This window comes from Bactrocera neohumeralis, chromosome 2 (genome assembly GCF_024586455.1).
Source record: "Bactrocera neohumeralis isolate Rockhampton chromosome 2, APGP_CSIRO_Bneo_wtdbg2-racon-allhic-juicebox.fasta_v2, whole genome shotgun sequence".
Classification (NCBI taxonomy): domain Eukaryota; kingdom Metazoa; phylum Arthropoda; class Insecta; order Diptera; family Tephritidae; genus Bactrocera; species Bactrocera neohumeralis.
This window is the reverse complement of record NC_065919.1, coordinates 33,098,472-33,123,603: the sequence shown is the minus strand read 5'-3', so window position 1 is coordinate 33,123,603 and position 25,132 is coordinate 33,098,472. Positions and strand designations below refer to the sequence as shown.

Sequence of the window (25,132 nt, the reverse complement as noted above, 5' to 3'; positions counted from 1 at the left end):
TTGTCATCTTGTTGCTATACTTTCTACCAGCTCTCGCTGGAGTAGATATTGGCCAGCTCAATAAATTTGTAGCTGGGTCTAGGCGCTTTATAGATATACGAAGGTCTTTTTGATCCGTACTTTGGAGTTGTGGGCATCACAACAGACAAGTGTTTCTAACCGTGGGATTATGTACTGTGATACAGTCTCAAGTCTCTAAATTTGAGATTTTAAGTTAGAGACAATTTTTGAGACTTGAGATGATTTTGCTATTCTGTAAGTGATAGTCACAAAATCTATTACATTTCATTATCCATTATTTTTACACTTATGCCCGGTTTCACAGTCCATACTTAGGTTGTGCCTAAATAAAATCTTAGCTAAGTATTGTTGCAAACTGAGTGGTCGTTTGCGTTTCACAGTCAATGCTCAATTTCTATAAAATTTTAATATGATATATGGCAACGTTATGGGCAACATATGTTTTACAAATGACATTCATAAAAATATGTTTGAAATATTTAAATTATAACAGACAATACATAAATTTGCGAGGAAAATTATATCAAAAATTGATGAAAACAACAAAAGAACCACAAATTTCATCACTAGCGAGTCGGAGCACCTATGGGAACTGAAGGAAAAGTATAAGCTGTTATTGAGTGCAAACGAACGGACACTTGCCCTACGCTACGAAAGATGTCGCTGAAAATTCAAAGCAAATTCAAAACAAAAATCAGCTGTTATTTAAGCACTGCTTAAGTCTCCCCTTTTCAGTACTTAAGCATTACATAAGTATGAACTGTAAAACAATATTTTCCTGTTTTATCTTAAGTACAACATAAGTATGGACTGTGAAACCGGGCATTAAAAATATGTCGATAACAAATATTAAATTTTCAATAACATAGTCAAAAAACATAATAATATTTACGAAATTTATGTAAAATTTATTTATTTTTAACCTTTGTGTTTGAGTTGCTTACAAAATATAAAAAACGACAATCGATTAATATCTATTATGATCTCTATTCAGTATATTCAAAATGGCAGACAAGGGTTCTTTTTAGTTTTGTGACCTGCTAATCATCAGGTCTTAAATTTGAGGCAACATTTTGAGACTAAAGCTAGAGACTGTTTAGTGAATAGTAACTAGTCACAAATTGAGATTTTACCTCAAAATTCCTCAAATAGAGACTAGAGACTGGTTGCAGAATCCCGCTATAACAGTGTAATTGGATTTTTTGTGGTCTCACGCATATCAGCCTATCTAATCTACACCCGATCGGCGCTCATCGGTATAACCTTTCCTTTGACATTAAAGTTCACAAAATTTTTATACTCTCGCAACAAAGTTGCTAAGGAGAGTATTATTGTTTTGTTCACATAACGGTTGTTTGTAAGTCCTAAAACTAAAAGAGTCAGATATAGGGTTATATATACCAAAGTGATCAGGGTGACGAGTAGAGTTGAAATCCGTCTGTCCGTCCGTCCGTCCGTGCAAGCTGTAACTTGAGTAAAAATTGAGATATCATGATGAAACTTGGTACACGTATTTCTTGGCACCATAAGAAGGTTAAGTTCGAAGATGGGCAAAATCGGCCCACTGCCACGCCCACAAAATGGCGGAAACCGAAAACCTATAAAGTGTCATAACTATGCCATAAATAAAGATATTAAAGTGAAATTTGGCACAAAGGATCACATTAGGGAGGGGCATATTTGGACGTAATTTGTTTGGAAAAGTGGGCGTGACCCCGCCCCCTACTAAGTTTTTTGTACATATCTCGGAAACTACTATAGCTATGTCAACCAACCTCTATAGAGAAGTTTCCTTCAGGCATTTCCATATACAGTTCAAAAATGGAATAAATCGGATAATAACCACGCCCACCTCCCATACAAAGGTTATGTTGAAAATCACGAAAAGTGCGTTAACCGACTAACAAAAAACATCAGAAACACCAAATTTTACGGAAGAAATGGCAGAAGGAAGCTGCACACGGGCTTTTTTTAAAAATTGAAAATGGGCCTGGCGCCGCCCACTTATGGACCAAAAACCATATCTCAGGAACTACTCAACCGATTTCAATGAAATTCGGTACATAATATTTTCTTAACACCCTGATGATATGTACGAAATATGGGTGAAATCGGTTCACAACCACGCCTTCTTCCAATATAACGCTATTTTGAATTCCATCTGATGCCTTCTCTGTATAATACATATGTATATACATTAGGAAATGAAAATACAATTCAATGCTCAAAGTACACAAATTGATCTAATCTAATTAATTTTACAGCAAAATAAAACAAAAAGTAAATTATTATCACTTTATCATGCGAGAGTATGAAATGTTCGGTGACACCCGAACTTAGTCCTTCCTTACTTGTTGAATGATACTTTTTATTTTGAATTTGTGAGGGATAGTAAAAATTATGAAATGAAAATTGAATAACAAAATTTATCAAAAACAGAGATTTAAAAATAGTAGTAAAATACCTTCAGTTGACTAAACTCTATATTAAACAAGTAAGAAAGGGCTATGTTCGGGGGCAACCGAACATTTACAATATACTCTTGCAACTTGCAAGATCTAAAGCCAGGGAAATACCTTAAGATGTAAAACGTCAACCAGAGGATCGGAATGTAAGGAATTTTTTATATACATACTTATACTCTATACTTGTATAACACATACTCTGACCTACAAATTCGGCATAAGATTTGTTAGAAAAAGTACCTCTCCGGCTCTCATAAAGCCTTCTCATACCATCTTGAAAGTAAAATTTAACGTCTCTGCGGTAATTAGTTATGGATTTATTGCACTTTTAGTAATTTTGAATAGTACCGTTACATGGGAAGTGAGCGGGGTTATCCTCCGATTTCATCCATTTTCACACTGTCGGTAGAAGTTCTTATAAGATTTGTACTCAGGTTGTTGTAGCTTTAGTGTTTTTGGAGATATGTACATTAAATATATTGGAGGACGTGGCCACGCTCACTTTTAAAAATTGTTACTCATAGGTGCCCTTTGCTATTGGGATGCCCTGTGCCAAATTACAATTTTAAATATTAATTTAGTGTTTAGTTATGGCATTTTATATGTTTTCGGTTAACGTCGATTTGTGGGCGTGGCAGTGGTCCCCTTACGCCCATTTACGGACGGACAGACAGACAGTCAACCGGATTTCAACTTTTCTAGTCATCCTGATCATTTATATATGTATATATAACCCTATATCTACATATCTCGATTAGTTTTAGGTCATACGTACAACCGTTAGGTGAACAAAAATATTATAGTTTTCAGTAACATGTTACAAGAGTATAAAAACAGTTTAGGCAATCTTCTGAAATGATTACACATAAATTTCACTTATCAATATTAATAAAATTGCAGCTGTTGCTTGGTACTACTGATGACATGGCAACGTTACGGCTATGTTAAGGGTTCGCCAATCATAGCTTAACTACACTCGTGGCCATGCAAACCTTACCACTCAAAACCTTTAAGTATTGTGCATATTTGACTACATTTTATAGCGGTAAAAACAATAAAATTGGCCCGTTTTTTACAAGTATAAGCAAAGTAAAAATAATTTGAGTTTTACTTATTAAACGAAATAAATTGAAAACTTTAATTATAATTAGATAATATAATTTAGTTTACTTATGCTTACTAAAAACATGAAAAAAGAGTCCGAAAAAAAATTAAGAAAGTATAGTAGTAAGGTTTGCGTGGACGCGAGTGTATGAGTTGTGGCAGTAGTTGCTATGGTATTTTGTTGGTAATGTAAACATTTAAGTAAATTTAATCAAATATAAATACGGCGCTTGTATAAAAGGTTTAAACATATAACCCAGTTTTATAATTTACATTTCCAAACACCATTAATTTGAGTAGTCATCAGGTATGAGTGTTTCGGTAGAGAGTGCGTCCAGTCAACGTTCTAATGCACAAGCTTCAACGCTTACCTCAGCCGCGCGGCCTCCTACGTCGCTGCTCTTCTCAGTAAGTAATATGAGAACTTTATCGGTGATATCTGAAAGTCTTATTTTATTATAACATTGCATTTCTAAATTGCATCGTCTATATCCAGTTTTTGAATGTTCTCCGAACATACTACTATTTATATCATGTTACTGCTATTGTAATTTAAAATTATATTTATTATTGTTTGTAAATGCTAATAATTTTCGACACTTTTCGAAAAGAAGTACTCTAAATTATACTTATACATACTATCAATGATATATTCCCTTTGCCGCTTTATGATAAACAAATTTTTGTAAATAATCTTATATTAAATAATATTTTATTCATATACAAATGTATATAGCGTGGAAATTTAGTTAGTAGCCGGATGAGCAATGACAGATCGACGACAGCACGTCCGTCTACAGCTGTACGGGGAGTTGGTTATGGTGCAAACTCAGCTGGTTCCACAGGACAACGATTCGACGAACTATTTTTAGAAAAGGCCAAGCAGCAAACGCTGTCCTCTACAAATGCAACTGTAGACACTAAAAAGGAAGTCAAGTTAGTATGCCAAATAGTAAGGACTCATTTAAGCGTATAATTCAATAAATTATATAAATTTATAGTATACACAGATCTTCTTTATCGTTTAAATATATTAAATAAATAAATACTTGTATTTAAATTATAAATACAATTTTGAAATTACATGAACATGAATATTAAGAAGAATATTAATAAAGTATATACATTTTTTCATGCATACAATATGTTTTTAGTCCACAGGTTAAGTTTAAGCACCTAGAATCAAAGATCACAAAATTGCTCGAAGCTTCAATTGTGTCATCAACAAAAAATGCATTGGTTAATAACGGCACATCTACAGCCGAATTAAAATCAACATTATCAGAAGCGCTAAATAAGGCCAAAGAAGCTTTTTCACTGGATCGTACTTTGCATCAATTTCGAGCACAATATGGAGAAAATATTTTCCACAATTTCGACCTTACTTATGCGGTAAGACATTTTAACCCATTTCTCACAAACATTTTTGTTAAACTGATAAGAGCGATTAATGCATATTTGTGTAATAGGTTTTCTTTAACCTGGCCGAACAGTATGAACGCAATGACATGCACATTGAGGCTCTTAACACCTACAGTATCATGACAAAGAATAAAATGTTTCCACACGTGAATCAGCTGAAGTTAAATATGGGAAATATATACTATAAAATGGGAATATATCCAAAGGCAATTAAAATGTACCGGATGGCTCTCGACTCAGTGCCGAATAACTTAAAACAACTTCGACTTAAAATAACTCAGAATATTGGTATCCTATTTGTACGCATGGGGCAATACATTGATGCGGCGTCCAGCTTTGAATTCATAATGACTGAACGCGCTGATATTCGCAGTGGTATACACTCTATTCTATGCTATTATGCCATGGGAGATGTTGAAAAGATTAAGAGTACATTTCGTAACTTATGCGACATTCAACCGATTGAAAGCGAAAATGATCTGGAAATAGAGAACAACATTGTCAAAATTCAACAACATGCCACTGTCGCTTTGGGTGCAGATGCTGATGAGCAGGAGAGTAATTCATCTCCTTTCCAGCAAGACGTCATTCCCTCTATTGAGAAAGTTATGAATGAAACAGCAAGTGCGAATATGGAGCTTGATGTTAATGACAAAACTAAAAAAAATTCTGATGCGATCAGAAAGCGTTATGTTACTAAAGCTCTCAAGTGTGACGAGCTGGCTGGTTACGTCAAACAGCGACGCAATAATGACAAACGGGGCATTACCATGATTGTAGATTTAATATCACCGATTATCGAGGAGACTTATAACGATGGCAAGTGCCGTTATTTAATCAATTTATATAGTTTCTACCTCTTGACCCAAGGTTTTTACTTTATTTTATTTTTTTTTTATTATTAGGCTATAACTGGTGCATTGAAGTTATAAAAACCTCAAGTTTGTCTTGGCTTGCGAACGAACTGGAATTAAATAAAGCCTTGGTTTACTTGCGCCAAAACGAAGTCAGTCAGGCAATTGAAACCTTGCAAATGCATGACAAAAACTCGGAAGAATCAATGACTGCCAGTGCACTGATAAACCTTTCCTTTATTTATATCAATGTAAGACCTTTATTGATTTTTATAATTTACTTGGCTTGCAGGGAAAAATATTTTGTATATTGGACAATAAGCGTGCCACACACATGGCCAATGGCACCATATGAGAGATTTTAGTCGCGCCTACTTCCTGAGTCGGTGTCACTCCCATAATACAAGGTGGTCAGCACAACTCCGTCCAATATCGATATTTTCACAAATATTGGATAGTCGAAAAAGTCCTTTCGTATCTTTTGGATAGATGTCATAACGGGTTTTTCAATAGTTACGCTACAAAAGTAGACAAATAGGGACAGCAAACCACGCCATATTTTTTCCCGCTCTTTCAACATTTCTCTTTAGTAAGATTTGCCATTTCATCATGGAAAGATATACGATTCAACAACGAGTCTAAATTATTAAAATTTACTACCGGAATTCGGAGTCAGTGGCCTCAATTTTAAGAGCGGGAATCAATGAAATTATTTATTCCTACGAAAGTACATTCGTAAGTACTCCATGAGTATTCATTGCATCCCGAAAAAGTTACGGTTTGGTGATAACCGAATATTTTTGACCTGAATTGGATGATATGGAGTTGGACAATATGTGGCTCGAACAGGACGGCGCCACAAGTCACACAGCAAATGTCACAATCGATTTATTGAAAACCAAGTTTGGTGTTATCTCACGAAAAGGCCCAGTCAATTGGCCGCTTCGGTCGTGCGATTTGACCCCGTTAGACTATTTCCTGTGGAACTACGTCAAGTCTTTGGTCTATGCCAACAAGCCAGCGACGATTGATGACCTTCGTACGAATATCGAACGTGAAAATGCAACAATATCTGCCGATTTACCCTTGCAAAATTTCATTGATATCCCAAACCGTTTTTGTTTTATTTAAAAAAACTTTTGTAGAGCTTGTAGAGTTGGAAAGGTGAGATTTTAAGCTTTATTTAACCAAAAAAAATTTAATTCGGGAAAGTTGAAAAAAATTTAGAGCTGTTCAAAATGAGTGAAAATAATGAAGAAATTCGCTATATTTTGAAATTTTTGTATAAGAATTCCACGCAAGCCACCAATGAAATTTGTGAAGTTTACGGAAACGATGCTGTATCAGTTCGCTTCCGTTCTAAATATTTCGATTTACACTGATGGAAAATGGCAAAAAGTAGTCGACCACAATGGTCCATATTTGTTTATTTATTTATTATTATAAATGTAAAAAAAAAATAAATTGAAGTTTGATTAGAAATACGAAAAGACTTTTTCGACCGACTACCCAATACAATATTGTACATATTCACAAATAGCTAATACATATGTACATACATTGTCTAAACAATTCAAGTAGTTACGACTTTTTTCATAATTTTTTATAATTAACTAATACTTAAAGTATCATCATTCTAAATTTACGCCATTTTCTTTAACGTATATTATAGCTGAGCAATTTTGATATGGCAGCTCATTGCATAAACCAACTAAATGAATTTGGAGTTTTACAAAATAATGCCATGGCACTTGTTAATGCCAGCATTATCGATTATGAGCGTAGGGATTATGATGCAGCACGAAAAAAGATAGAACGCGCTCTCCAAATCCAGCCGGACAACTTTGAAGCTAACTATAATCTTGGTTTGATTGGATTGCAAGAGAATAATTTGGAACTAGCTGAGGAACAATTTGAAAATTTGAAAAGCGTTATGATGGTACCACATTCAGTCCAACATAGCCATGTTTATTTTCAGTTGGCCAAATTGCAAGAGAAATTGCATACTAATTCATTGCCAAGCACCAGTTTTCGCCATATTACAACACAAGCGGCCTTACAGTCCTACCTACAGGTGTTGGGCATCTCCGCAGCTGATACCGATTCACGGCTATTCGACAAAGTAGGATCAATTTACGAACAAGTACAAGATCACCAGGAAGCTAATCAATACTACAACGAAGCATATCGCATTAACCCAAGTGATATAAATACCGCCAGCTCCATTGGTTCCTACTATATCAAATTGCAGGCTATAGAAAAAGCCATATATTACTATGAGCGCGCAGTACTGGCGAATCCTAACGATCCGAATCTAATGCTACGGGTAGCCAGCTGTTTTCGTAATTCATACTTGCCTTCTAAACAATATTTGGGTATCTTTCAAAAGATCTATAACCGTTTTCCGGACAATCTGACATGTGTCCGCGCATTGGTACAAGTCACAAAATCACTTGGCTTAACGGATTTAAATGAAAAATACTCCCTTGAATATGCACGTTTACATAAAGTAAGGACGGAGCGCCAAAACGACCAGCGCTACCAACAGCAAAGACTTTCCTCAGCAACATCCAGCAGGGGAAATAGTCGATTTAGAGGTAATCTGCTTTTAACATATACATATGTACATCCTTTTTTAATAAATTATTAAGGTTTTAAAAAATAAAATACTTCTTGTATTCGAATGACTGTAAATTTTTTCTCAGTATTTTTGTTTTATGAAGTAAATTTTAATCAACCCTCATTAAATAAAACCTTAGCAACTGAACTAAATTATTTACCATGAAATTAGGCAACAGTTATTGAATTCGAAATTATATTTTTAATTCCTGAGAAATACTATATATTTGTTACTATAGGCAAAAACTAAGTATTTTTCTTTAAATCCCAACTAAACAGAAAACCATTAGACAGAAAGATTTTCAAATATATATCTTTTTTTACTAATTCGATTTTCAAACGAAATCTAAAAATATCAGCATATGTTATAACAAGACCGCCGACTGTATTTTTCCTTACAAGGAATTTCTTCTATTCTTATTTTCGTAAATAACAACTGCATTTGGATTTCACTGCGTAAGATTTAAGCTTGTCTTCGGACTTTTAAATTTTATTTTAAAATTTGATCATACGTTTTTTTATAATCCCTTTCTTTGTTTGGTGCTTAATTTTTAATAAACCGTTCATTGTAGAGTCGAAGAATAATAAAGAAGATGCTTCATTGAGAAGATGTGTGGAAAATGTTGAAGCTAAAACCTTAACGTCTGGATTCAACGGAGATCAATATTTGCAAAATTTAAACTCAAATATGACAGGTATTTATAAAATGTTTGTTTAATTTAAATATTCTTAGTATCGAAAAAGAAAAACAGTCGCTAATAAGATAAGATTCAAAACCTTGCACAATTATGTTGCCGGCGATTGTTAGATATGTTCTTTACTGTGACACAGTTTCTTAGCTTTGATAATGGCTATACACATTTTTATAGCCCTGACAGAAGAGCAAAATTAATACGGATTAAGCAACGCTAATGCGCATAGACAGCTGATAGTGAAATTTGTTTATTTATTAAAAAAAGAAGTGAAATAAAAGTGTGCGAAAAAGTTAAGAATATTGGAAAAATGAATAGCAAACTGTGCGTTGTTTATTTTCTGCCATCTAAAAATATTAAAATTTGTTTTTGCTAATATACTTGTGAACGAGGTGTGTTCAAAAAGTATCGCGACAGTTTGCTGACAGTTTTCTTCGATTGCAGGGGCGTGGTGCATCATGAGTTCTTGCCACAGGGAAGAACGGTCAATAAGGAATATTACCTGTAAGTTATGCGCAATTTGCGCGAAGCAATCCGCCAGAAACGCCCGGACGCCTGGCTTTTGCACCACGATAACGCCCCTGCTCACACATCGTTGTTTGTGCGCGACTTTTTGGCCAAAAACAACACACTAATGATGCCACAGCCACCGTATTCCCCAGATCTGGTCCCTTGTGATTTTTCTTGTTCCCTAAACTGAAGAGGCCCATGAAAGGACGACGTTACGCTTCTCTTGACGAGATAAAGACGGCATCGAAGGAGAAGCTGAAGAAGATAAAAAAAAATGATTTTTTGAAGTGCTTCGAAGATTGGAAAAACCGTTGGCTCAAGTGTATAATATCTCATGGGGATTACTTTGAAGGGGACAAAATAGATATTCATGAATAAATAAATAATTTTTGAAAAAACACAAAATTCGCGATTATTTTTGAACACACCTCGTACGTCTGAAGCTGTAAACACAAACAAGGCGGCAGATTTCAAGTGATATTTAGAGCTGTTCGGTCATTTTTGAGCAGTATTGCCTACTTAAATTTGGTAAATTCAGCCAAATGCACGAAATTCTTGTGCATTACAAACTTGCATTAATATGGGTCAAATGCGCAAATAAATGTAACTTAAGCCCGCTCATGCATATTAGCGCTGTCGTCTGCCAGGGCTATTATCTTGCAGATTTATTACTTGGCAAATTCTGAATAGAAGCAAATATTCAAGCGATGTCTTCCTAATAAAGTCAATCGGAGCAAATTGAGCTCGAATAAATTCAAAGGCGGCTCCGCATTATCCTAGGTGCCAAAATTATTCACGCAGATATGTGTTCAAGATTGAGATATTGTATAGGGTATAATTCCCCACCTAAGTTTGCATACGCTACGCCTATGGGACAAATATCGCCTGATTGTAGCGTTATTTCTTCTTTCCTTTGTTATTTTCAGTCAGCTATTGACATATAGGCATACATATGTATGTACATACATATGCTAGCGACGCTGAATGCTGCCTACTGTACATATGCACATCGCTAGCGTATGTTCTATTCCCGAAATCATAATTAGTTTACATACATATATACATATTAAGTATAAGCGCATCTATTCGCACCTACATAAATTGCATTACCTATTGATGTGCAGTTATTATTATTGCATTTTTTGTACATGTGCCTACTGCACAAGCAGGCATATAATTGCCGCTCCTTGCGGATTTAAATCTGTGCTAACAATAAAGTCGTGACGACAGGTCATACCAACGCAGTTCCTTTTGTTTCATTATAATCTGATATGTGCTCTTTTTATTTACTCCAAATGTTCGATTTCAAAAATTATTAGTTCGGCTTCAATTATCAAAGGTGTTAAAAAAAAGAAGAATTTGGACAATATTTATTATTGTGAACGGGAACTAATTAACGATGATATGTATATGTATTTACATATATTAGAGCGTTACGTTTTTTATGGTAATTATGATAGGTTTAAATAAAAAAAGTATATAAGTTTATTAAATTAAGTATAAGTACAAAAATTTCTTTAAGACCTTTATTTTTGTCCTTTTTTCTAAATCGATTATGTCGCGGAAACAAAATTCTTTTATGACATGAGCGTCAAGACATTAGACATTTTTTGTTTGAATTTCAATTTCCTACAACTTTTCCTTCGTAAACTTTTTTTTTTATATGAACGATCGTCCTTCAAGGGCGGAACCTGCTTTAGAAGTTTCAAAAAATCGATTTTTTTTGCTTAAATCTCTTTAAAAATTGCAATGGTAAACAAAAATCCACTTTTTTTTGTGACATGAACAGAACGAAGAGTTTATTATGTAAAAACTGCACCAATGCAGAAAATAGCTACAGATTTCTTTTATCATCTATAGTTTTTTTTGCTATGATGATTTTTGTTAAAAATAGAACAGCGGTAGATGTACTGTTGTTATATTATTTTATTAACCAAAGAGTAGTTTAAAATGTTATTGTCGATGTTTTTCGGCGATATTTTGTTTTTGGAGTATCCCTTAACAATGTCCAGCAGTAATCGAAAAGCAAACTGGCACTTCACTTGCCTTGGTACCGTTTCTCCATAGAAGAAATGTTCGTCACTTACGGTTCCTAAATTTTCGAGGAAAAAATCGAGATGGGATTCCAGAAAGTAATACTTAAATGACATGTTACAACCCATTTTCTATAGGCAGTAAGTTGTTCAGTCACAAGATCTTTGTAATTGTCAGCTTTCACATTTCCAAGAAAATTTTTAACAGCGCTTCTAAAGGCACTCCGGGCTCGTATTTCAGTTTCATTGAGCATTTCGTCAAATGTTTTATCTTTTATTAGTTCTCTTATTTGCGGACCCACAAATATGCCCTCCTTAATTTTTGCTTCACTGACTCTTGCAAATTGTTGTTTCAGATACAAGAACCCTCTTCAATTTCTATCCATTACCTTAACAAAATTCTTCATTTAACCCAATTTAATATGCAAAGGTGGTAGTAATACATTTTTGGGATCAATTAGAGGTTCACTGGTAACGGTTTTTGTCCCGAACTGAGTGCCTGGCGTACAGGTCACTGCTTCTGTACATAATGACAGTCTATCGCACTGCTGTCCCATTCGCAAAGGAAGCAAAAATATTTCGTATATCCTAGATGCATTCCAAGAAGGGCTATTACTTGTAGGTCTCCACATATTGCCCAACCATACCCATGATAACGGATTTGCTCTAAAAGAACTCTCATATCCTCATATGATTCCTTCAATTGAACCACATGAGCTAAGGGCACAAATGTATATTTGTTACCGTTATGAACCAATACCGCCTTTAAACTAACTTTTGGGGAATCAATGAATAGACGCCAATCACGTGGATCATGTTTGGAGAAGGTTCCAACCTTTTAGTCTGGATGCTAAAAGTTCGGACTGCGATTTTGAAAGGTTTAGATCTCGAACTAAATCATTAAGTTCACCCTGTGAAATTAGATGGGGCACTGTTGAACATCCTGGTAAATCAAATTAAGGATCGGTTGTCATTTCCTTGGCGGTTGCAAAGGACATTTTACGATTTGAACCTTTTAACTAAGCTGTTAACAATGTTACACAAGTTTTACAACAGATATGAGGGGACCATGCTTTGTAAAAGTAAAAATACGTCTTTGCGATTTAAAAGTTAGTTCTTCGCACACATAACAAAAACTGTTGGCACTATTTACGCACTGTAATTTCAAAAACGTAAAAGAATGGGAACTCAAAAACGTTTTGCTAACCAAGCCTAGAACACCTAACCGATTCGAACACTTTTAGTCTACTGATAAATTTTGTAAAATAAAATGATCGTAAAATACGCTGTTTACTTCAAACAAGCAGGCAGAAGCGGTCTAAACCGGAGAAATCCCTGATCGTATGAAAATATGAGATGATGCAATATAATGAAATTTTATGTATTGTAAAATCTAAAGCCGCAGGTTACAGAATATCTGTGGGTGATAGAAAAATTATGTTTTCAGATTTGACTTCAGGTATCAAACTGCATTAGAAACACTTGTTTAAATGAGTTAAGCTTCTCCCCACACAATGTTACATGTCACAAATTATGTGTCTACCAGTGTTATCTAAGGATATCTCTCCAAAGTTATAGATGAGAATTCGAAATACAATAAAGCAGATGTGTCCCAAGAATAAGGTGACATTGTATTTACTTTGAAAATTCTTTATTTATTCTTCCAAATCAATTTCATTCCCTTCAAAGTAATCCCCTCCCGATGCAATGCACTTATGCCAACGGATTTTCCAATCTTCGAAAAACTGGTTGTAGTCACTTTCCGGGATGGCCTTCAGTTCCGTCTTCGCTGCGGCTCCTCTATCGTATAAAAACGGTGTCCCCGGAGCGGTCTTTTCAGCTTGGTGAACAGCCAGAAGTCGCACGGCGCCAGATCAGGTGAATACGGTGGTTGCGGAACGATATGGGTTGAGTTTTTGGCGAAATTATCACGAACTACGAAGGTAGTTGTCTTTCCACAATTCCGGCCTTTTTATGCGGATAGCGTTACGCAAACGACGCATAACGTTCAAATAATATTCCTTGTTGACTGTTTGACCGGTTGGAAGGAATTCATAATGCACAACATCACGATAATCGAAGATCTCTTTTGGCACGATATTCGCTCGATTGATCGGTTGTTTCGGGGTCGTAAGCATCGATCCAAGTCTCATCGCCAGTTATAATGCGTTTCATGACACCCTGGTAGTCGGAAAGCATCGTTTCACACACTTCAACGCGACGCCTTTTTTCCAAAAAATTCAATGTTTTCGTTACCAGTCGAGATTTGACGCGCTTGAGGCCCAAAACATCCTTCAAAATGGTATTGGCTGGACCTTTCGATATGCCAACTTCATCAGCAAGGTCTCTCATTGTTAATCGACGGTTGAACGTGAGCTTCGTCGGTTGAGGTTGATGGTCGCCCTGAACGCTCTTCGTAAACATTTTTTTTAGACATAGCCTCATCACCAAAGGCTTTCTGCACCATTCTCAACGTATCCGCAGCAGAAAATTGATTCCGTAAACAAAATTTAATGCAAATTCTTTCCTCAACAAATTTCGACATCGCAAAAAACGAAAAACACTAATGAATATTTTGACATGAAATTTGGCATAAATGTGACTGACAGTACTACCAACCTAAAAATAATTCTCCATATCCTTCTACGCGCGCAGTTTAAATTCAAATGTCACCTTATTTTTTGGGCACAGTAGTATGTATGAGCGCTTGGGTAGAAAGCGAAAACTTTGACGCGCAATTTCTCCGTTTTTCATTTCTACGATTTTTCTTAATTGGCGAGCAGAATAGAAAACTAAAAAACTAAACGTCGTGTGAAATTGGAAGCAAAGTTTATTATATTAAATTATCGTGTATTTAAACTGAAAAAAAAAACAAAGAAAAGTCAAGTTTGAACATATTTTTAAACAACATAAATACAATTTTTTTGGTCAAAAACAACTTTTTTTAAATTTTAAAAAAATTGTAGAATTTTACACTTTTTTTGGGATTTTCTAAGTTTAGCTAGAAGATAAGTTATTAACAAATATGAATCTCGTTGAATTTTTTTTTTCTGAAATTGCGACCTGCATCCTACCCGCCGTCCGGCAAATGCACATGCGTGATGCATCGGGCAATTCTTCTCAAAGGCAAAATATAAAGGGTTTCGTATCCAAAATTTGTGGATGATGTTTGAATATACATATAACTATAAACTTTGATAATTTCGCTTTAATCAATTATTTCTTTCCCTCCCAAAAAAGTCCTCAAAAAATTAATTTTTTTGAACCCTCTAAAGCAGGCTCCCCCCTTAATAAAGCGCACCTATATTGTAACAAATGAATTCTCTCCGTGAAACTTTTTACCCGTCATTTGACTGTTTAATGACTGTTCTCTTGTCCTTCATGATTTCCATTTTTCGCTACTTCGTTCCATCATGTTTTAACAGCTTAATGATATTGTACAGTCCAAGGTATTTTGATTTCAGCTCTTGCCCAGATCCATATTGTGTACATTTATTTGCTACCAATACGTTTATGTTGTACTCGACTTCAGCGGAGAATGTTAACAAATAGAGAAGCCCCAAATGTTAAATCAAATCTTTTTGAGTACTAATTTGTAGTTTTCACATGAGGGAACATCGAAAAAAATGTCTCCTAAACATCGCATATAAGGTTCTATCGATCGTATTGTGAGAAAGATTAAAGCCCACCGTTAAGAAACTGATTGGACCTTATCAGTGTGGCTTTAGGACTGGAAAATCAACAACCGACCCAATATTCACCATGCGTTGGGTTACCATATTCCCTGATTTGTCAGGGAATTTCCTGATTTTGACCTTCGGTACTGATTCAGTGATTTTCGTGAAAATTCCCTGATTTTCGTGAAAAATGCACTGATTCCCTAGTTTCCTCCTGAATCGACGATTTTTTTTTAATTATTTTTATTTTTTTGAGCGAGTGGGTGAAAAAAGTAAGCATCACAGCATTTTAGTCTACTTGGGCGCAAATTTAAAGCGCGCCACGCGTAGGATGCATTTACATGAATCATATCTTTCATGGTTGCGTTCCAAAACTCGACCGAGTTCAACCCGCTCAGGTTTTTCTCGGTTCATATTGGCGGTTCAGTATTTGTTGTCTATCCCTGGTCGCAACGCAAATTGCGAGCGTATTTTATCCTTAATCAGTACCCAGTGGAGTATCGAGCGTAACCGACTCTCAGTTGAGATGCCTAAATTTGGTATCCCCGCAAAACTATTACGGCTGTGTAAGCAGACGTTGTGCAATACCAAAAGCTCCGTCAAAATCAAGGTTTCAGACAAGGCGACTCACTATCATGCGACTTCAATCTGCTGCTGGAGAAAATAATTCGAGCTGCAGAACTTATTCGAGCAAGTACAATCTTCTATAAGAGTGTACAGCTGCTGGCGTACGCCGATGATATTGATATCATTGGCCTCAACACCCACGCATAGAACTTCTAGACTGGATAAGGAAGCAAAGCAAATGAGTCTGGTAGTGAACGAGGGCAAGTCGAAATATCTCTTGTCATCAAACAAACAGTCGTCGCACTCGCGACTTGGCTCTCACGTCATTGTTAACAGTCATAACTTTGAAGTCTTAGATAATTTCGTGTATCTTGGCCAGTATCAACACCACCAACAATGTCAGTCTGGAAATCCATCCCAGAATTACTCTTGTCAACAGGTAAGCTACTTCGGACTGAGTAGGTAATTGAGAACTAAAGTCCTCTCTCGACGAACAAAAACCAAACTCTATAAGACACTTATTATTCCCGTCTTCCTAACTGGTGGAGAGGCATGGACGATGACAACATCTGACGAGTCGACGTTACGAGTTTCGAGAGAAAGTTTCTGCGAAAGACTTATGGTTCTTTGCGCGTTGGCCACGGTGAATATCGCATTCGATGGAACAATGAGCTTATGAGATATACATACGACGACATTGACATATGTAGTTCAGCGAATTAAAAGACAACGGCTACGCTGGCTATGTCATGTTGTCGGAATGGTGGTGTCAGCTTATGATCAAAAATTATCCAAATCGAATCAAACATGTTCAAGCCCTCAACTCTTTTATCGAAAATATCGATAAATCTGTGAGATATATTATAGAAACAAAAAGAGAGAATATTTATTTGATAATAATATGCCAGTGTGTAAAATCAGAAAAAATTGCGAACTTCATATTATTTATGAAATTGAAAGAGATTTGAGATTTCCAAGCTTCACATTAGCTTTATGCTGTATATATCGAGCAATATGTAAGATATCGTTGCAAAATTAACGGAAATATTGGATATATTATAGTTTGTGCCGAAAATAGTATGTACATATGTATATAATATTGGAATATTAATGTCTCAAACCATAATATACTACATATAGGGGGTGTTCGAGTTTCAATCACTGCGGAGGTATAACAAGGCATCATATTCGACGTAAAAATTTTGAAGATAAGAATCAGCTAAGAGTTTGCAGAAAATAACAGTAACGCAATACAGGTGCAGTTATTTGCTATCTCGAACATCCCCATAATGATTTTTGTTATGCTGAATTTGCCGGTGAGTTATACATTTATTAAATTGCTTGAAAATGTGTTCATGAAAACACCTGAGCAATGTCAAAAGTGCATCAGCCCAGATGTTTACGGATCCCAATATACCCTCTATAATAATTTCCTACTTCTCACTTTTCTTTAAGCCATTTAAATTGGTCAAACTGTGGGATATTTTATTAAATTTAAGTGAACAAGCTTACTTAAAAATTATGTGGTTTAACGTTGAATACGAATGGAATTGGTTTAGACCTTGGTCCAATCGACATTTTTGTTGAAATAAAATTTTGTCATCACCTGAAGGTATACTTAATACATGCAAGTTGCATAAGTTTGGACTATTGGCAATGGAATTGCAAAATATCGCATGGTAATAGGGGTAACATCTTTGCACTAGATACTATGAAACTTGGTTGTCACTGTTTTGTTTCAGCCATAACGTCTTAGCCTAAACATTCATCTAACCGAACTACAAATTCAAACTCTTATTAATAAAATAAGTGGAACTGTGGTGATATTTATTTCATTAATTCCTGTTTATGAATAATATAGAATTTTATGTATTGTGAATTTTCTCTTACTATTTTAGCATATGCTTATTTAAATTTCTCAATTTAATTCAAGTCAATTAAATTTTTTATGCTTTCAGCAACACACCACTCTGATCCTTTGGGACCTCCCGCTGAAAGGCCCCGTACTGGAATGGCTGGTATATCCCAAGACCACGATTCAGATGACGAAATAAATACTGACAGTTTGCTGCCGATGTAAAACACGAGCTTCTGAGTCCTCTAATACTAATATGTTCAAAACATGCTTAGCACATTTGGAACATGATTAAAACTAGAAAAAAGTTATCTTAGATGTTGACCTACAAAAGTTACATAAAAATAAAAGTTGCTAAAAGTGAAAACAAACATGCAAATTACTCGAATGGTTATTCAAGTTTAAGCAATATAAAAATAAGATTTCGTAGTTGACATTAACATCCAATTATGTATATACATAGGTTTATGAAGTATGCTTTTGTTATTTTATTTTTTTTACTCTCCACTTTCTAAATGGCACTTTATTATTCGCACAGTCCAGCAATTAAGACTATTTGACTTTTTGACCTTTTACAACTCTCGTGCAACTATTATTTTTGAAATTGTCTTTGGTTCATTTGCAATAACTGCTTAAGATCACCATATGATAAAGCATATAAGAATATACAGACAAACCTTAATCTATGGCAGACGCACCATCTGTTTCAGAAATCTTCTTTGGTTCATGCGCAATCACTTTGCTAAAGATCATCACGTAATAAATGCATACTTTTGCATTCTGCATTCATTTTTATATGCAGTGAATTTCCCCATAGGGATAGGCCTTATAACCGGACATCTCCCATAATCGGTCAATTTTCATAAAAGCAGTGTTTTCATTAATATTTTCATGCAAAAACCATTTCAATAACCGGACATGCGTACGATCCAATTACCGGACACGGACACTAGTTAGGTAAAATACAATTTGTAGTTCCCGTTTTTTTAATTCTTTTTATTTTTATATTATTTTATAAATTATTTGTACAATACTTAATATTCTACAAATAAATATCTAGCAGCACTGGCAGCAGAGGCCTTCGGTTGTCTGTTATGCTACATACATATGTATGTTTAATGTAATATTAAAACAGAAGTGAAGGGATAGATTAGTACTTAGGAAGTAGGGTTAGTGAGTTAATTAGAGTAGCTATAAATCTTTATATCTGTAGATCTGTTTCCTTAAGAAAATTATAAATCATATTCACATTTTTAGCGATGGGCTCATTCAGAAGCTGGAATGGATCGGCCGAATTAAAAATCTCATGTCTAATTGTTGCAGTTATAGGGCAAGCGGTTAATATGTGTTCTAACGTTGCGTTTTCGTCGCAGAATGGGCAGTTACCATGAGGGGCACGTTGCAATAAATAAGCGTGTGTAATTATGGTGAGTCCCAGACGTAAGCGGGTAAAGGGCCTGATGGCGCGTAAGGAGATGTCGGCAGTGTAGGTCGGCTTAAATCTGAACGGGTTGATTTTAGAATAGTGATGAATATATCCATTCCAATTATCTTTTGCTGCTTTTATTTGCTATCGGTGCATACGATATACTTTCCCCTGGTGTAATTTACATAAGTAACTGCTTCTAATAAAGCGACGACTTCGGCCGTAAATGAAGAACATATTGTGTGGAGAGTGCCGTGTCGAATCAAGTCACCATTTTCTTTTGTGACTGCGAATGTTGAGCTGTTTGCTGTTTTTGAGCCGTCGGTGTATATGAAGTTCCAACCGTAACTGGAGTATTTTGACTTCTCCGAAGCGAAGAGTTGCCTGTATTTTTCGCTTGAGGTCTTATCCTTCGGCAGTTGCAGGGTCTTAATAGCAAAGGACGAATTTTTTATCATCCATTGTGGACGAGTTTCGGGTCCAAGAGAACATTTATAGGAAGGTAACTCAAGTTGCCTGGCGAAGTTAACGCATCGCGCGATGGCTGACAAGCACTTAGGTTTCCGTTTCCTCGAGAGAGCATTGTGGACGTCTTTGGTGAGAATAGTGTTGGTCATGAACAGAATCTTTGGTAGTAAACGTCTGGTGCAGTCGATAGTCCTGTCTATTATAGTTGGCAGGCCAGTTTCAGCAAAGAGATTCTTTAGTGGTGTTGTTGGAAATGCTCTAATGCTTCTGCGCATGGTAAGGGGAGGAGCACATGGTAAGGGGAGGAGAGTATTTTCATTGTAGAAACCGGGCAGTTGCCGAAGATAGGTAGAGCGTAGTCGATCTTGGAAATCACTAGAGCCTTGGTGACGTTGATAAGCGTTAATGGATGAATTAAACTTTTTTCGACGTTAGATATTTGATTATATTTAGTCGCGTTAAGAGGCAGTCCTTAATATGCTTACAATGGGCCTTAAAGCTATATTTAGAGTCTAGTACTAGCCCTAAGATTTTAAGTTCATTTACCATACTAATATTAATATTGTTAGAATAGGTTAGTAAACCTGAGCATGTTCGTTTTTTACAAATGTGTAATGTTTTTGATTTTTCGTAAGAGATAGTAGTTCCTGATGTTAGGGACCATGTCGAAATTTCGGATAAGATATTCTCAAACAGATGGGCTGTATTGGTGAGGTTTGCATTCTTTGTGTAGAAAATTACATCGTCAGCATAAAGCTGGAACTCGATGCCGCGACGGTTGTAAGTGAGTTGAGTAATCTCTTCGAAAGCTATTATAAAAAGGAAGGCGGATAATAGAGACCCTTGCGGGGTTCCGTTGTCAAGTGAAGCTATGTAGGATAGGAAACCATTTATTTTTACTTTGCATTGCCTGTGACTGAGGAAGTTCTTGACAAATTTCTTGATTTTAGGGCCTAGTTTCCACTTATCTAATTGTCTCAGAACGATATGGACACCAACACGGTCGAATGCTTTCTGAAAATCAATTGCTAAAATTGAGACATGGCTTTTAGAAGAAAAAGCGCTTGATATTAAGTGATCTAAGTGCAAAAGAGCATCGATGGTGCCATAGTTCTTTCTGTATGCGGTTTGGTTGGGGCTTATGAGTTTTCTTTTGTTGCCATACCACATCAGCCGGTTAACTATAACTTTTTCAAGAAGTTTTCCCAAACAGGGTAAGAGCGATATCGGCCTATAGTTGTTGACATCAAACGCTGGCTTATTGGGCTTCAGGATAGGAACTATACACGAAGTTTTCCAGGCATGAGGATAGCATCCGCTTTCAAATATATTATTATAGAGGTTGAGTAAACGATGCTTAGCCTGGATAGGCAAGTTTTGAATGATTGGATAGGTAATTTTGTCAAAACCAGGGGTTTTGCCTATAACGGACGAAAGGGCGAATTCGAGTTCGGTTAGTAGAATTTCAGACTCTAGTTGCTTAGCGGGAGGCGATAAACGGTACAAAATAGGTGGTTCAATACTTATTCGTTGAGATTTTAGGTTGCGGAACGTGTCTGAGAAGCTTGCATCGGAAGAAGAGAGTGACAGGAAAAAATGGTTGGCAATATCTACGGGAGCCGTTAATGGACCGCTTTGTGTTTGAATGTAGGAAAATAGAGGCTGTTTAGGAGATCCGGTTAGCATTTTGATATCATCGCATATTTTCTTTGGGCTAGTGCGGGGGTTTATGGTCTCAGTGAGTTCTTCAAACTTTTTATTTTTATAATGTTTGGCAGAATGTCGGAATAACGCATTTGCCTTTTTGTAAAGGAGCAGGTTTTCAGCTGAGCGTGTTCGCTTGTATTCATACCATAAATTCTGCTTGGGGAGCCGTAGTCTGGACAAGTCAGCGTTCCACCAAGGAATATTTTTCCTACTTTTGTTGGGAAGCGTTCGAGGGATGGAAAAGTGAGAAGCGGTACGTATGATTCTCGAAATTAGGTGGGATAGAGCGCAAAAGAAGAATATTTAAAGATAACTGCACTGAAGCGGGTGAGAAAGTCAGACGAGATCCGCGAAAGAGAGCAAACATATGCACACTGCGGGGTTTAGTCGATGACGTTTTTAATTCTTCTTAATTTGTGGAGTTGGGCGATTGTTTTTTAAGAACAATACGTAAAATGATCACATCATTTGACTTACGTTGGCGGGTTCTGGTACGCGGTGACTCAACGGAAAATAACAGCATAATTGTCATGCATTCACTTCTGCCTGAGATTGGCTCGCATTTATTACTTCAGTAGAAATATAGCTCTGAGCTGCAACGAGAGTTCAAATTAATCACCGAGTTTCAACAGGAAATAGCTTATTATTTTGCGCTAAAAGCGGCGAATCGGCGAGTAGCGTTACTAAGTCATTCATTAGGAAAAGTTTGCTTAGCCTTATCATGGACAAGAACATTTCTGCAGTTATAAAATTTATATTTTGTTAACTTAAAAACCAGAGAACGTATATCATAATACGTTCTCTGATATACGTGCTCTGTTTCCACGATTCATTTAGCGATACATCAGAGAACATATAAATCATGCAGAGAACGTAAATATACGTTCTCTGTGGGATATGATATTTACTTAACAGATGTCTCTGTACTCAAAATTAAAATCGCAGCAAAGACAAACTCCTCAAGATAACATTTGCTTTTAAAATTGGTTCTGTCAGCAGATGACACTCTATACAGTAAACAAAAGGTCCTTGCCAAGAGAATGATAAGAATGTATTGTTGAACTGCAAAACACCAAATGAAATTAGACCAGAGTTTGCAATACATTAAACGTTCTGAAATTAGAATTTCTGAGCGTATTTTGTTTGAATGAGTTTATTATTCAAATTATTCTCTACTAAGCACATTAGTGATTTCTCCAATATTGATATTTCCGATTCAAAATAAACGAATTTTTGAACTTTTTTCTGGGTTTTATTAATAGTGAACAGAAGTACGCAATTTAATAATTAAATAAAAAAAGAACTTAATATAGTTTTTTAAATTAATATAATACGTTTGTCTGCTTATATATAAGTATACACAAATAAATTTCCAGAAACTAGAATTTTTCAAATATTAGAATCAAAAAAAGCAAAGTGGTTCTAATTTTGAAGCGTCGACTATATGACAAACTTCTTTGGTTTCGAAATTAATTCTACAGCAAATCACGTTGTGAACAGAAAGCTTGCAGACATTTTTAAGTTTAAGAATTTTCCAGTGATTATACATAGAAATATTTAAAAACAAGTTCTACCAATGACCAGTGGATTGCCCTTGGAGATAATGGGAATTGATTCCACACGCAAAAGTTCTCCGTAGAATGTGGAGTATTTTTTAATTTTTCTCTTTGGAGGATTAATTTGGGCGTCGTGGACTGAAATATATTTCAAAACAAGTTCCATCAATGGACCGTGGATTGCCTGTGTGGATTGTGGGAATTGATTCCACACGCAAAGATAAATTAATATTTATTAACATTCTCAGATCAAAGTAACTGGATTGATAAAATCTATTAATAAAATAAAAAAAAATAAATTTAAATTTCGTGAGTTTCAGAATTCGAACGTAAATGCTCGTCATCGCATCGCATTCGATGGAACTATGAGCTGTATAACATATACGACGACATTGAAGCAGAAGAAGAGGAAGACCTCTACTCCGTTGGAAAGACCAGGTGGAGAAGGACCTGGCTTCGATTGGAATTTCCAATTGGCGCCACCTTGCGAAAAGAAGAAACAACTGGAGCGCTGTTGTTAACTCAGCTATAATCGCGTAAGCGGTGTCTATGCCAGAAAAGAAGAACAATATGCTGAATATTACATTTTTTTTTGGATATGCTTTTCACGTTGACATAATTTTAAGAAACACATTTTTCTGGGATTTCTTTAAAAAATTATTGTGTATCAAACAATTTTTTTTAATAGACTCAGTATAGATGATTGTAGTTGAGGATGACAGCTTACAGCTCCATAGTGATTTAAGATGTACATAAGTATGCATATGAAATAAGGGTTTGGACTAGGATCAGTGGATTTTATTTTCTGTTATGCCTGATATATGTAAGCTCAACCGTTTTTATATGAATATCGTCTTTAATCCTAACTATGCGTTAGATTTTATATGTTAAATATGTACTCAAGTGACATCGAGGTGCGATAAATAAACATATGTAAGAAGAAGAAGAAGATTTTATTATAAGAAAAGTCGCCTAAGAACTCGATATTCATTGTTAGGAGATATTGCCAACAGCATGGTCTAGTTTTAAACAGTGTTATTCATTTAATGTCGGAAATTTGTGACATTATGTGCAAACTTAGCAAAATGGTTATATCGCAAAACAGCTGTTCATTTTTATATGCAATTTATTTTGCAACAAAATTGGATCTATGCGAGACTATTCCCTGTGGCATCCTTGGCAATTTGTCGCAAATCGCAATCAGCTGTTTACTCTTTTCTGGCGTTTGGGTTTCTTCAAACTTTAAGTACATTTAAATATAATAACTGAATAACAATACTAATGAATACTGCAATATTGCCACAGACCGCTCATTTAATCCAGTCTACTTGGACTACTATTATATAAATGCCACTTTAAATGAGTACCCTTAGTTTATTAATTTATCGTACAGGAGATGAGCTAACATTGATATTTTAAAATCACTGTGATTTTACATTGCTATTGCGATAGCAACTGTACTTCTGTACTTCTTAAAACGACTAAGGTATTTTTTTTGGCGTTTTTATTGTTCAAGTGGCCGTAGAGGAGAGAATGCCTATTTTGTTCATGCTTCTTAAAATTTGTTAACGATACAGATTTTATACTATAAATATTTGATTTAAAGTTATTACATTTGGCATATACTTATTTCATATAGCACTTCATACTTCTACTATACCTCACTTATTTTCCTTTACGTTACACTTAAAACTTTAAGCCGCATGTAGAATAATCGCATATAAGTATGTACGTATTTACGCAACCTGCTACTTTTCTGCTATTCAACTACAGCGATCAAAAGTTAACCTATTAAACTGTACTGTTAAAAAATCTCAATTTTTTGTGAACTGCTATCGCAATCGCAATTCATAAAATCGAACTGCTTACAAAAAATGATCGCAAATTGTGGTATACGATTTAATTTTTGGGATATAAAGTTTCTTCTGAAGGCGAGCAGTGCCATGGCTATTGCCTAATTTCTGAACTGAATCATAGATTTAGTAGTTTATGATATACATATGTATGTACATTAAAATATTAAACAGGTCAGGTCTTCCCTAATATGCTAAATTTTAGTTTCCCAATTTGCATTAAGATATCGTAATCTTCACTTAAGTTATCGCTTTTACTGGCTGACAGAAGGCGGACGAGGACAATTAAATAAAATTTTCTCG

At 35.4% G+C, this 25,132-nt stretch overlaps 1 protein-coding gene across 1 annotated transcript; it reads left to right on the top strand.

The window, feature by feature from the left end:
- Window positions 1-3,780: 3,780 nt before the first annotated feature.
- LOC126763417 (intraflagellar transport protein 88 homolog) lies at window positions 3,781-18,201 on the top strand. The gene is made up of 8 exons (XM_050480915.1): window positions 3,781-3,998; window positions 4,327-4,526; window positions 4,745-4,982; window positions 5,060-5,831; window positions 5,918-6,117; window positions 7,539-8,463; window positions 9,058-9,180; window positions 17,923-18,201. The coding sequence occupies exons 1-8, from the start codon at window positions 3,900-3,902 to the stop codon at window positions 18,042-18,044; spliced, it is 2,679 nt and encodes an 892-aa protein (XP_050336872.1). The 5' UTR covers window positions 3,781-3,899; the 3' UTR covers window positions 18,045-18,201.
- The last annotated feature ends 6,931 nt before the right edge of the window (window positions 18,202-25,132 follow it).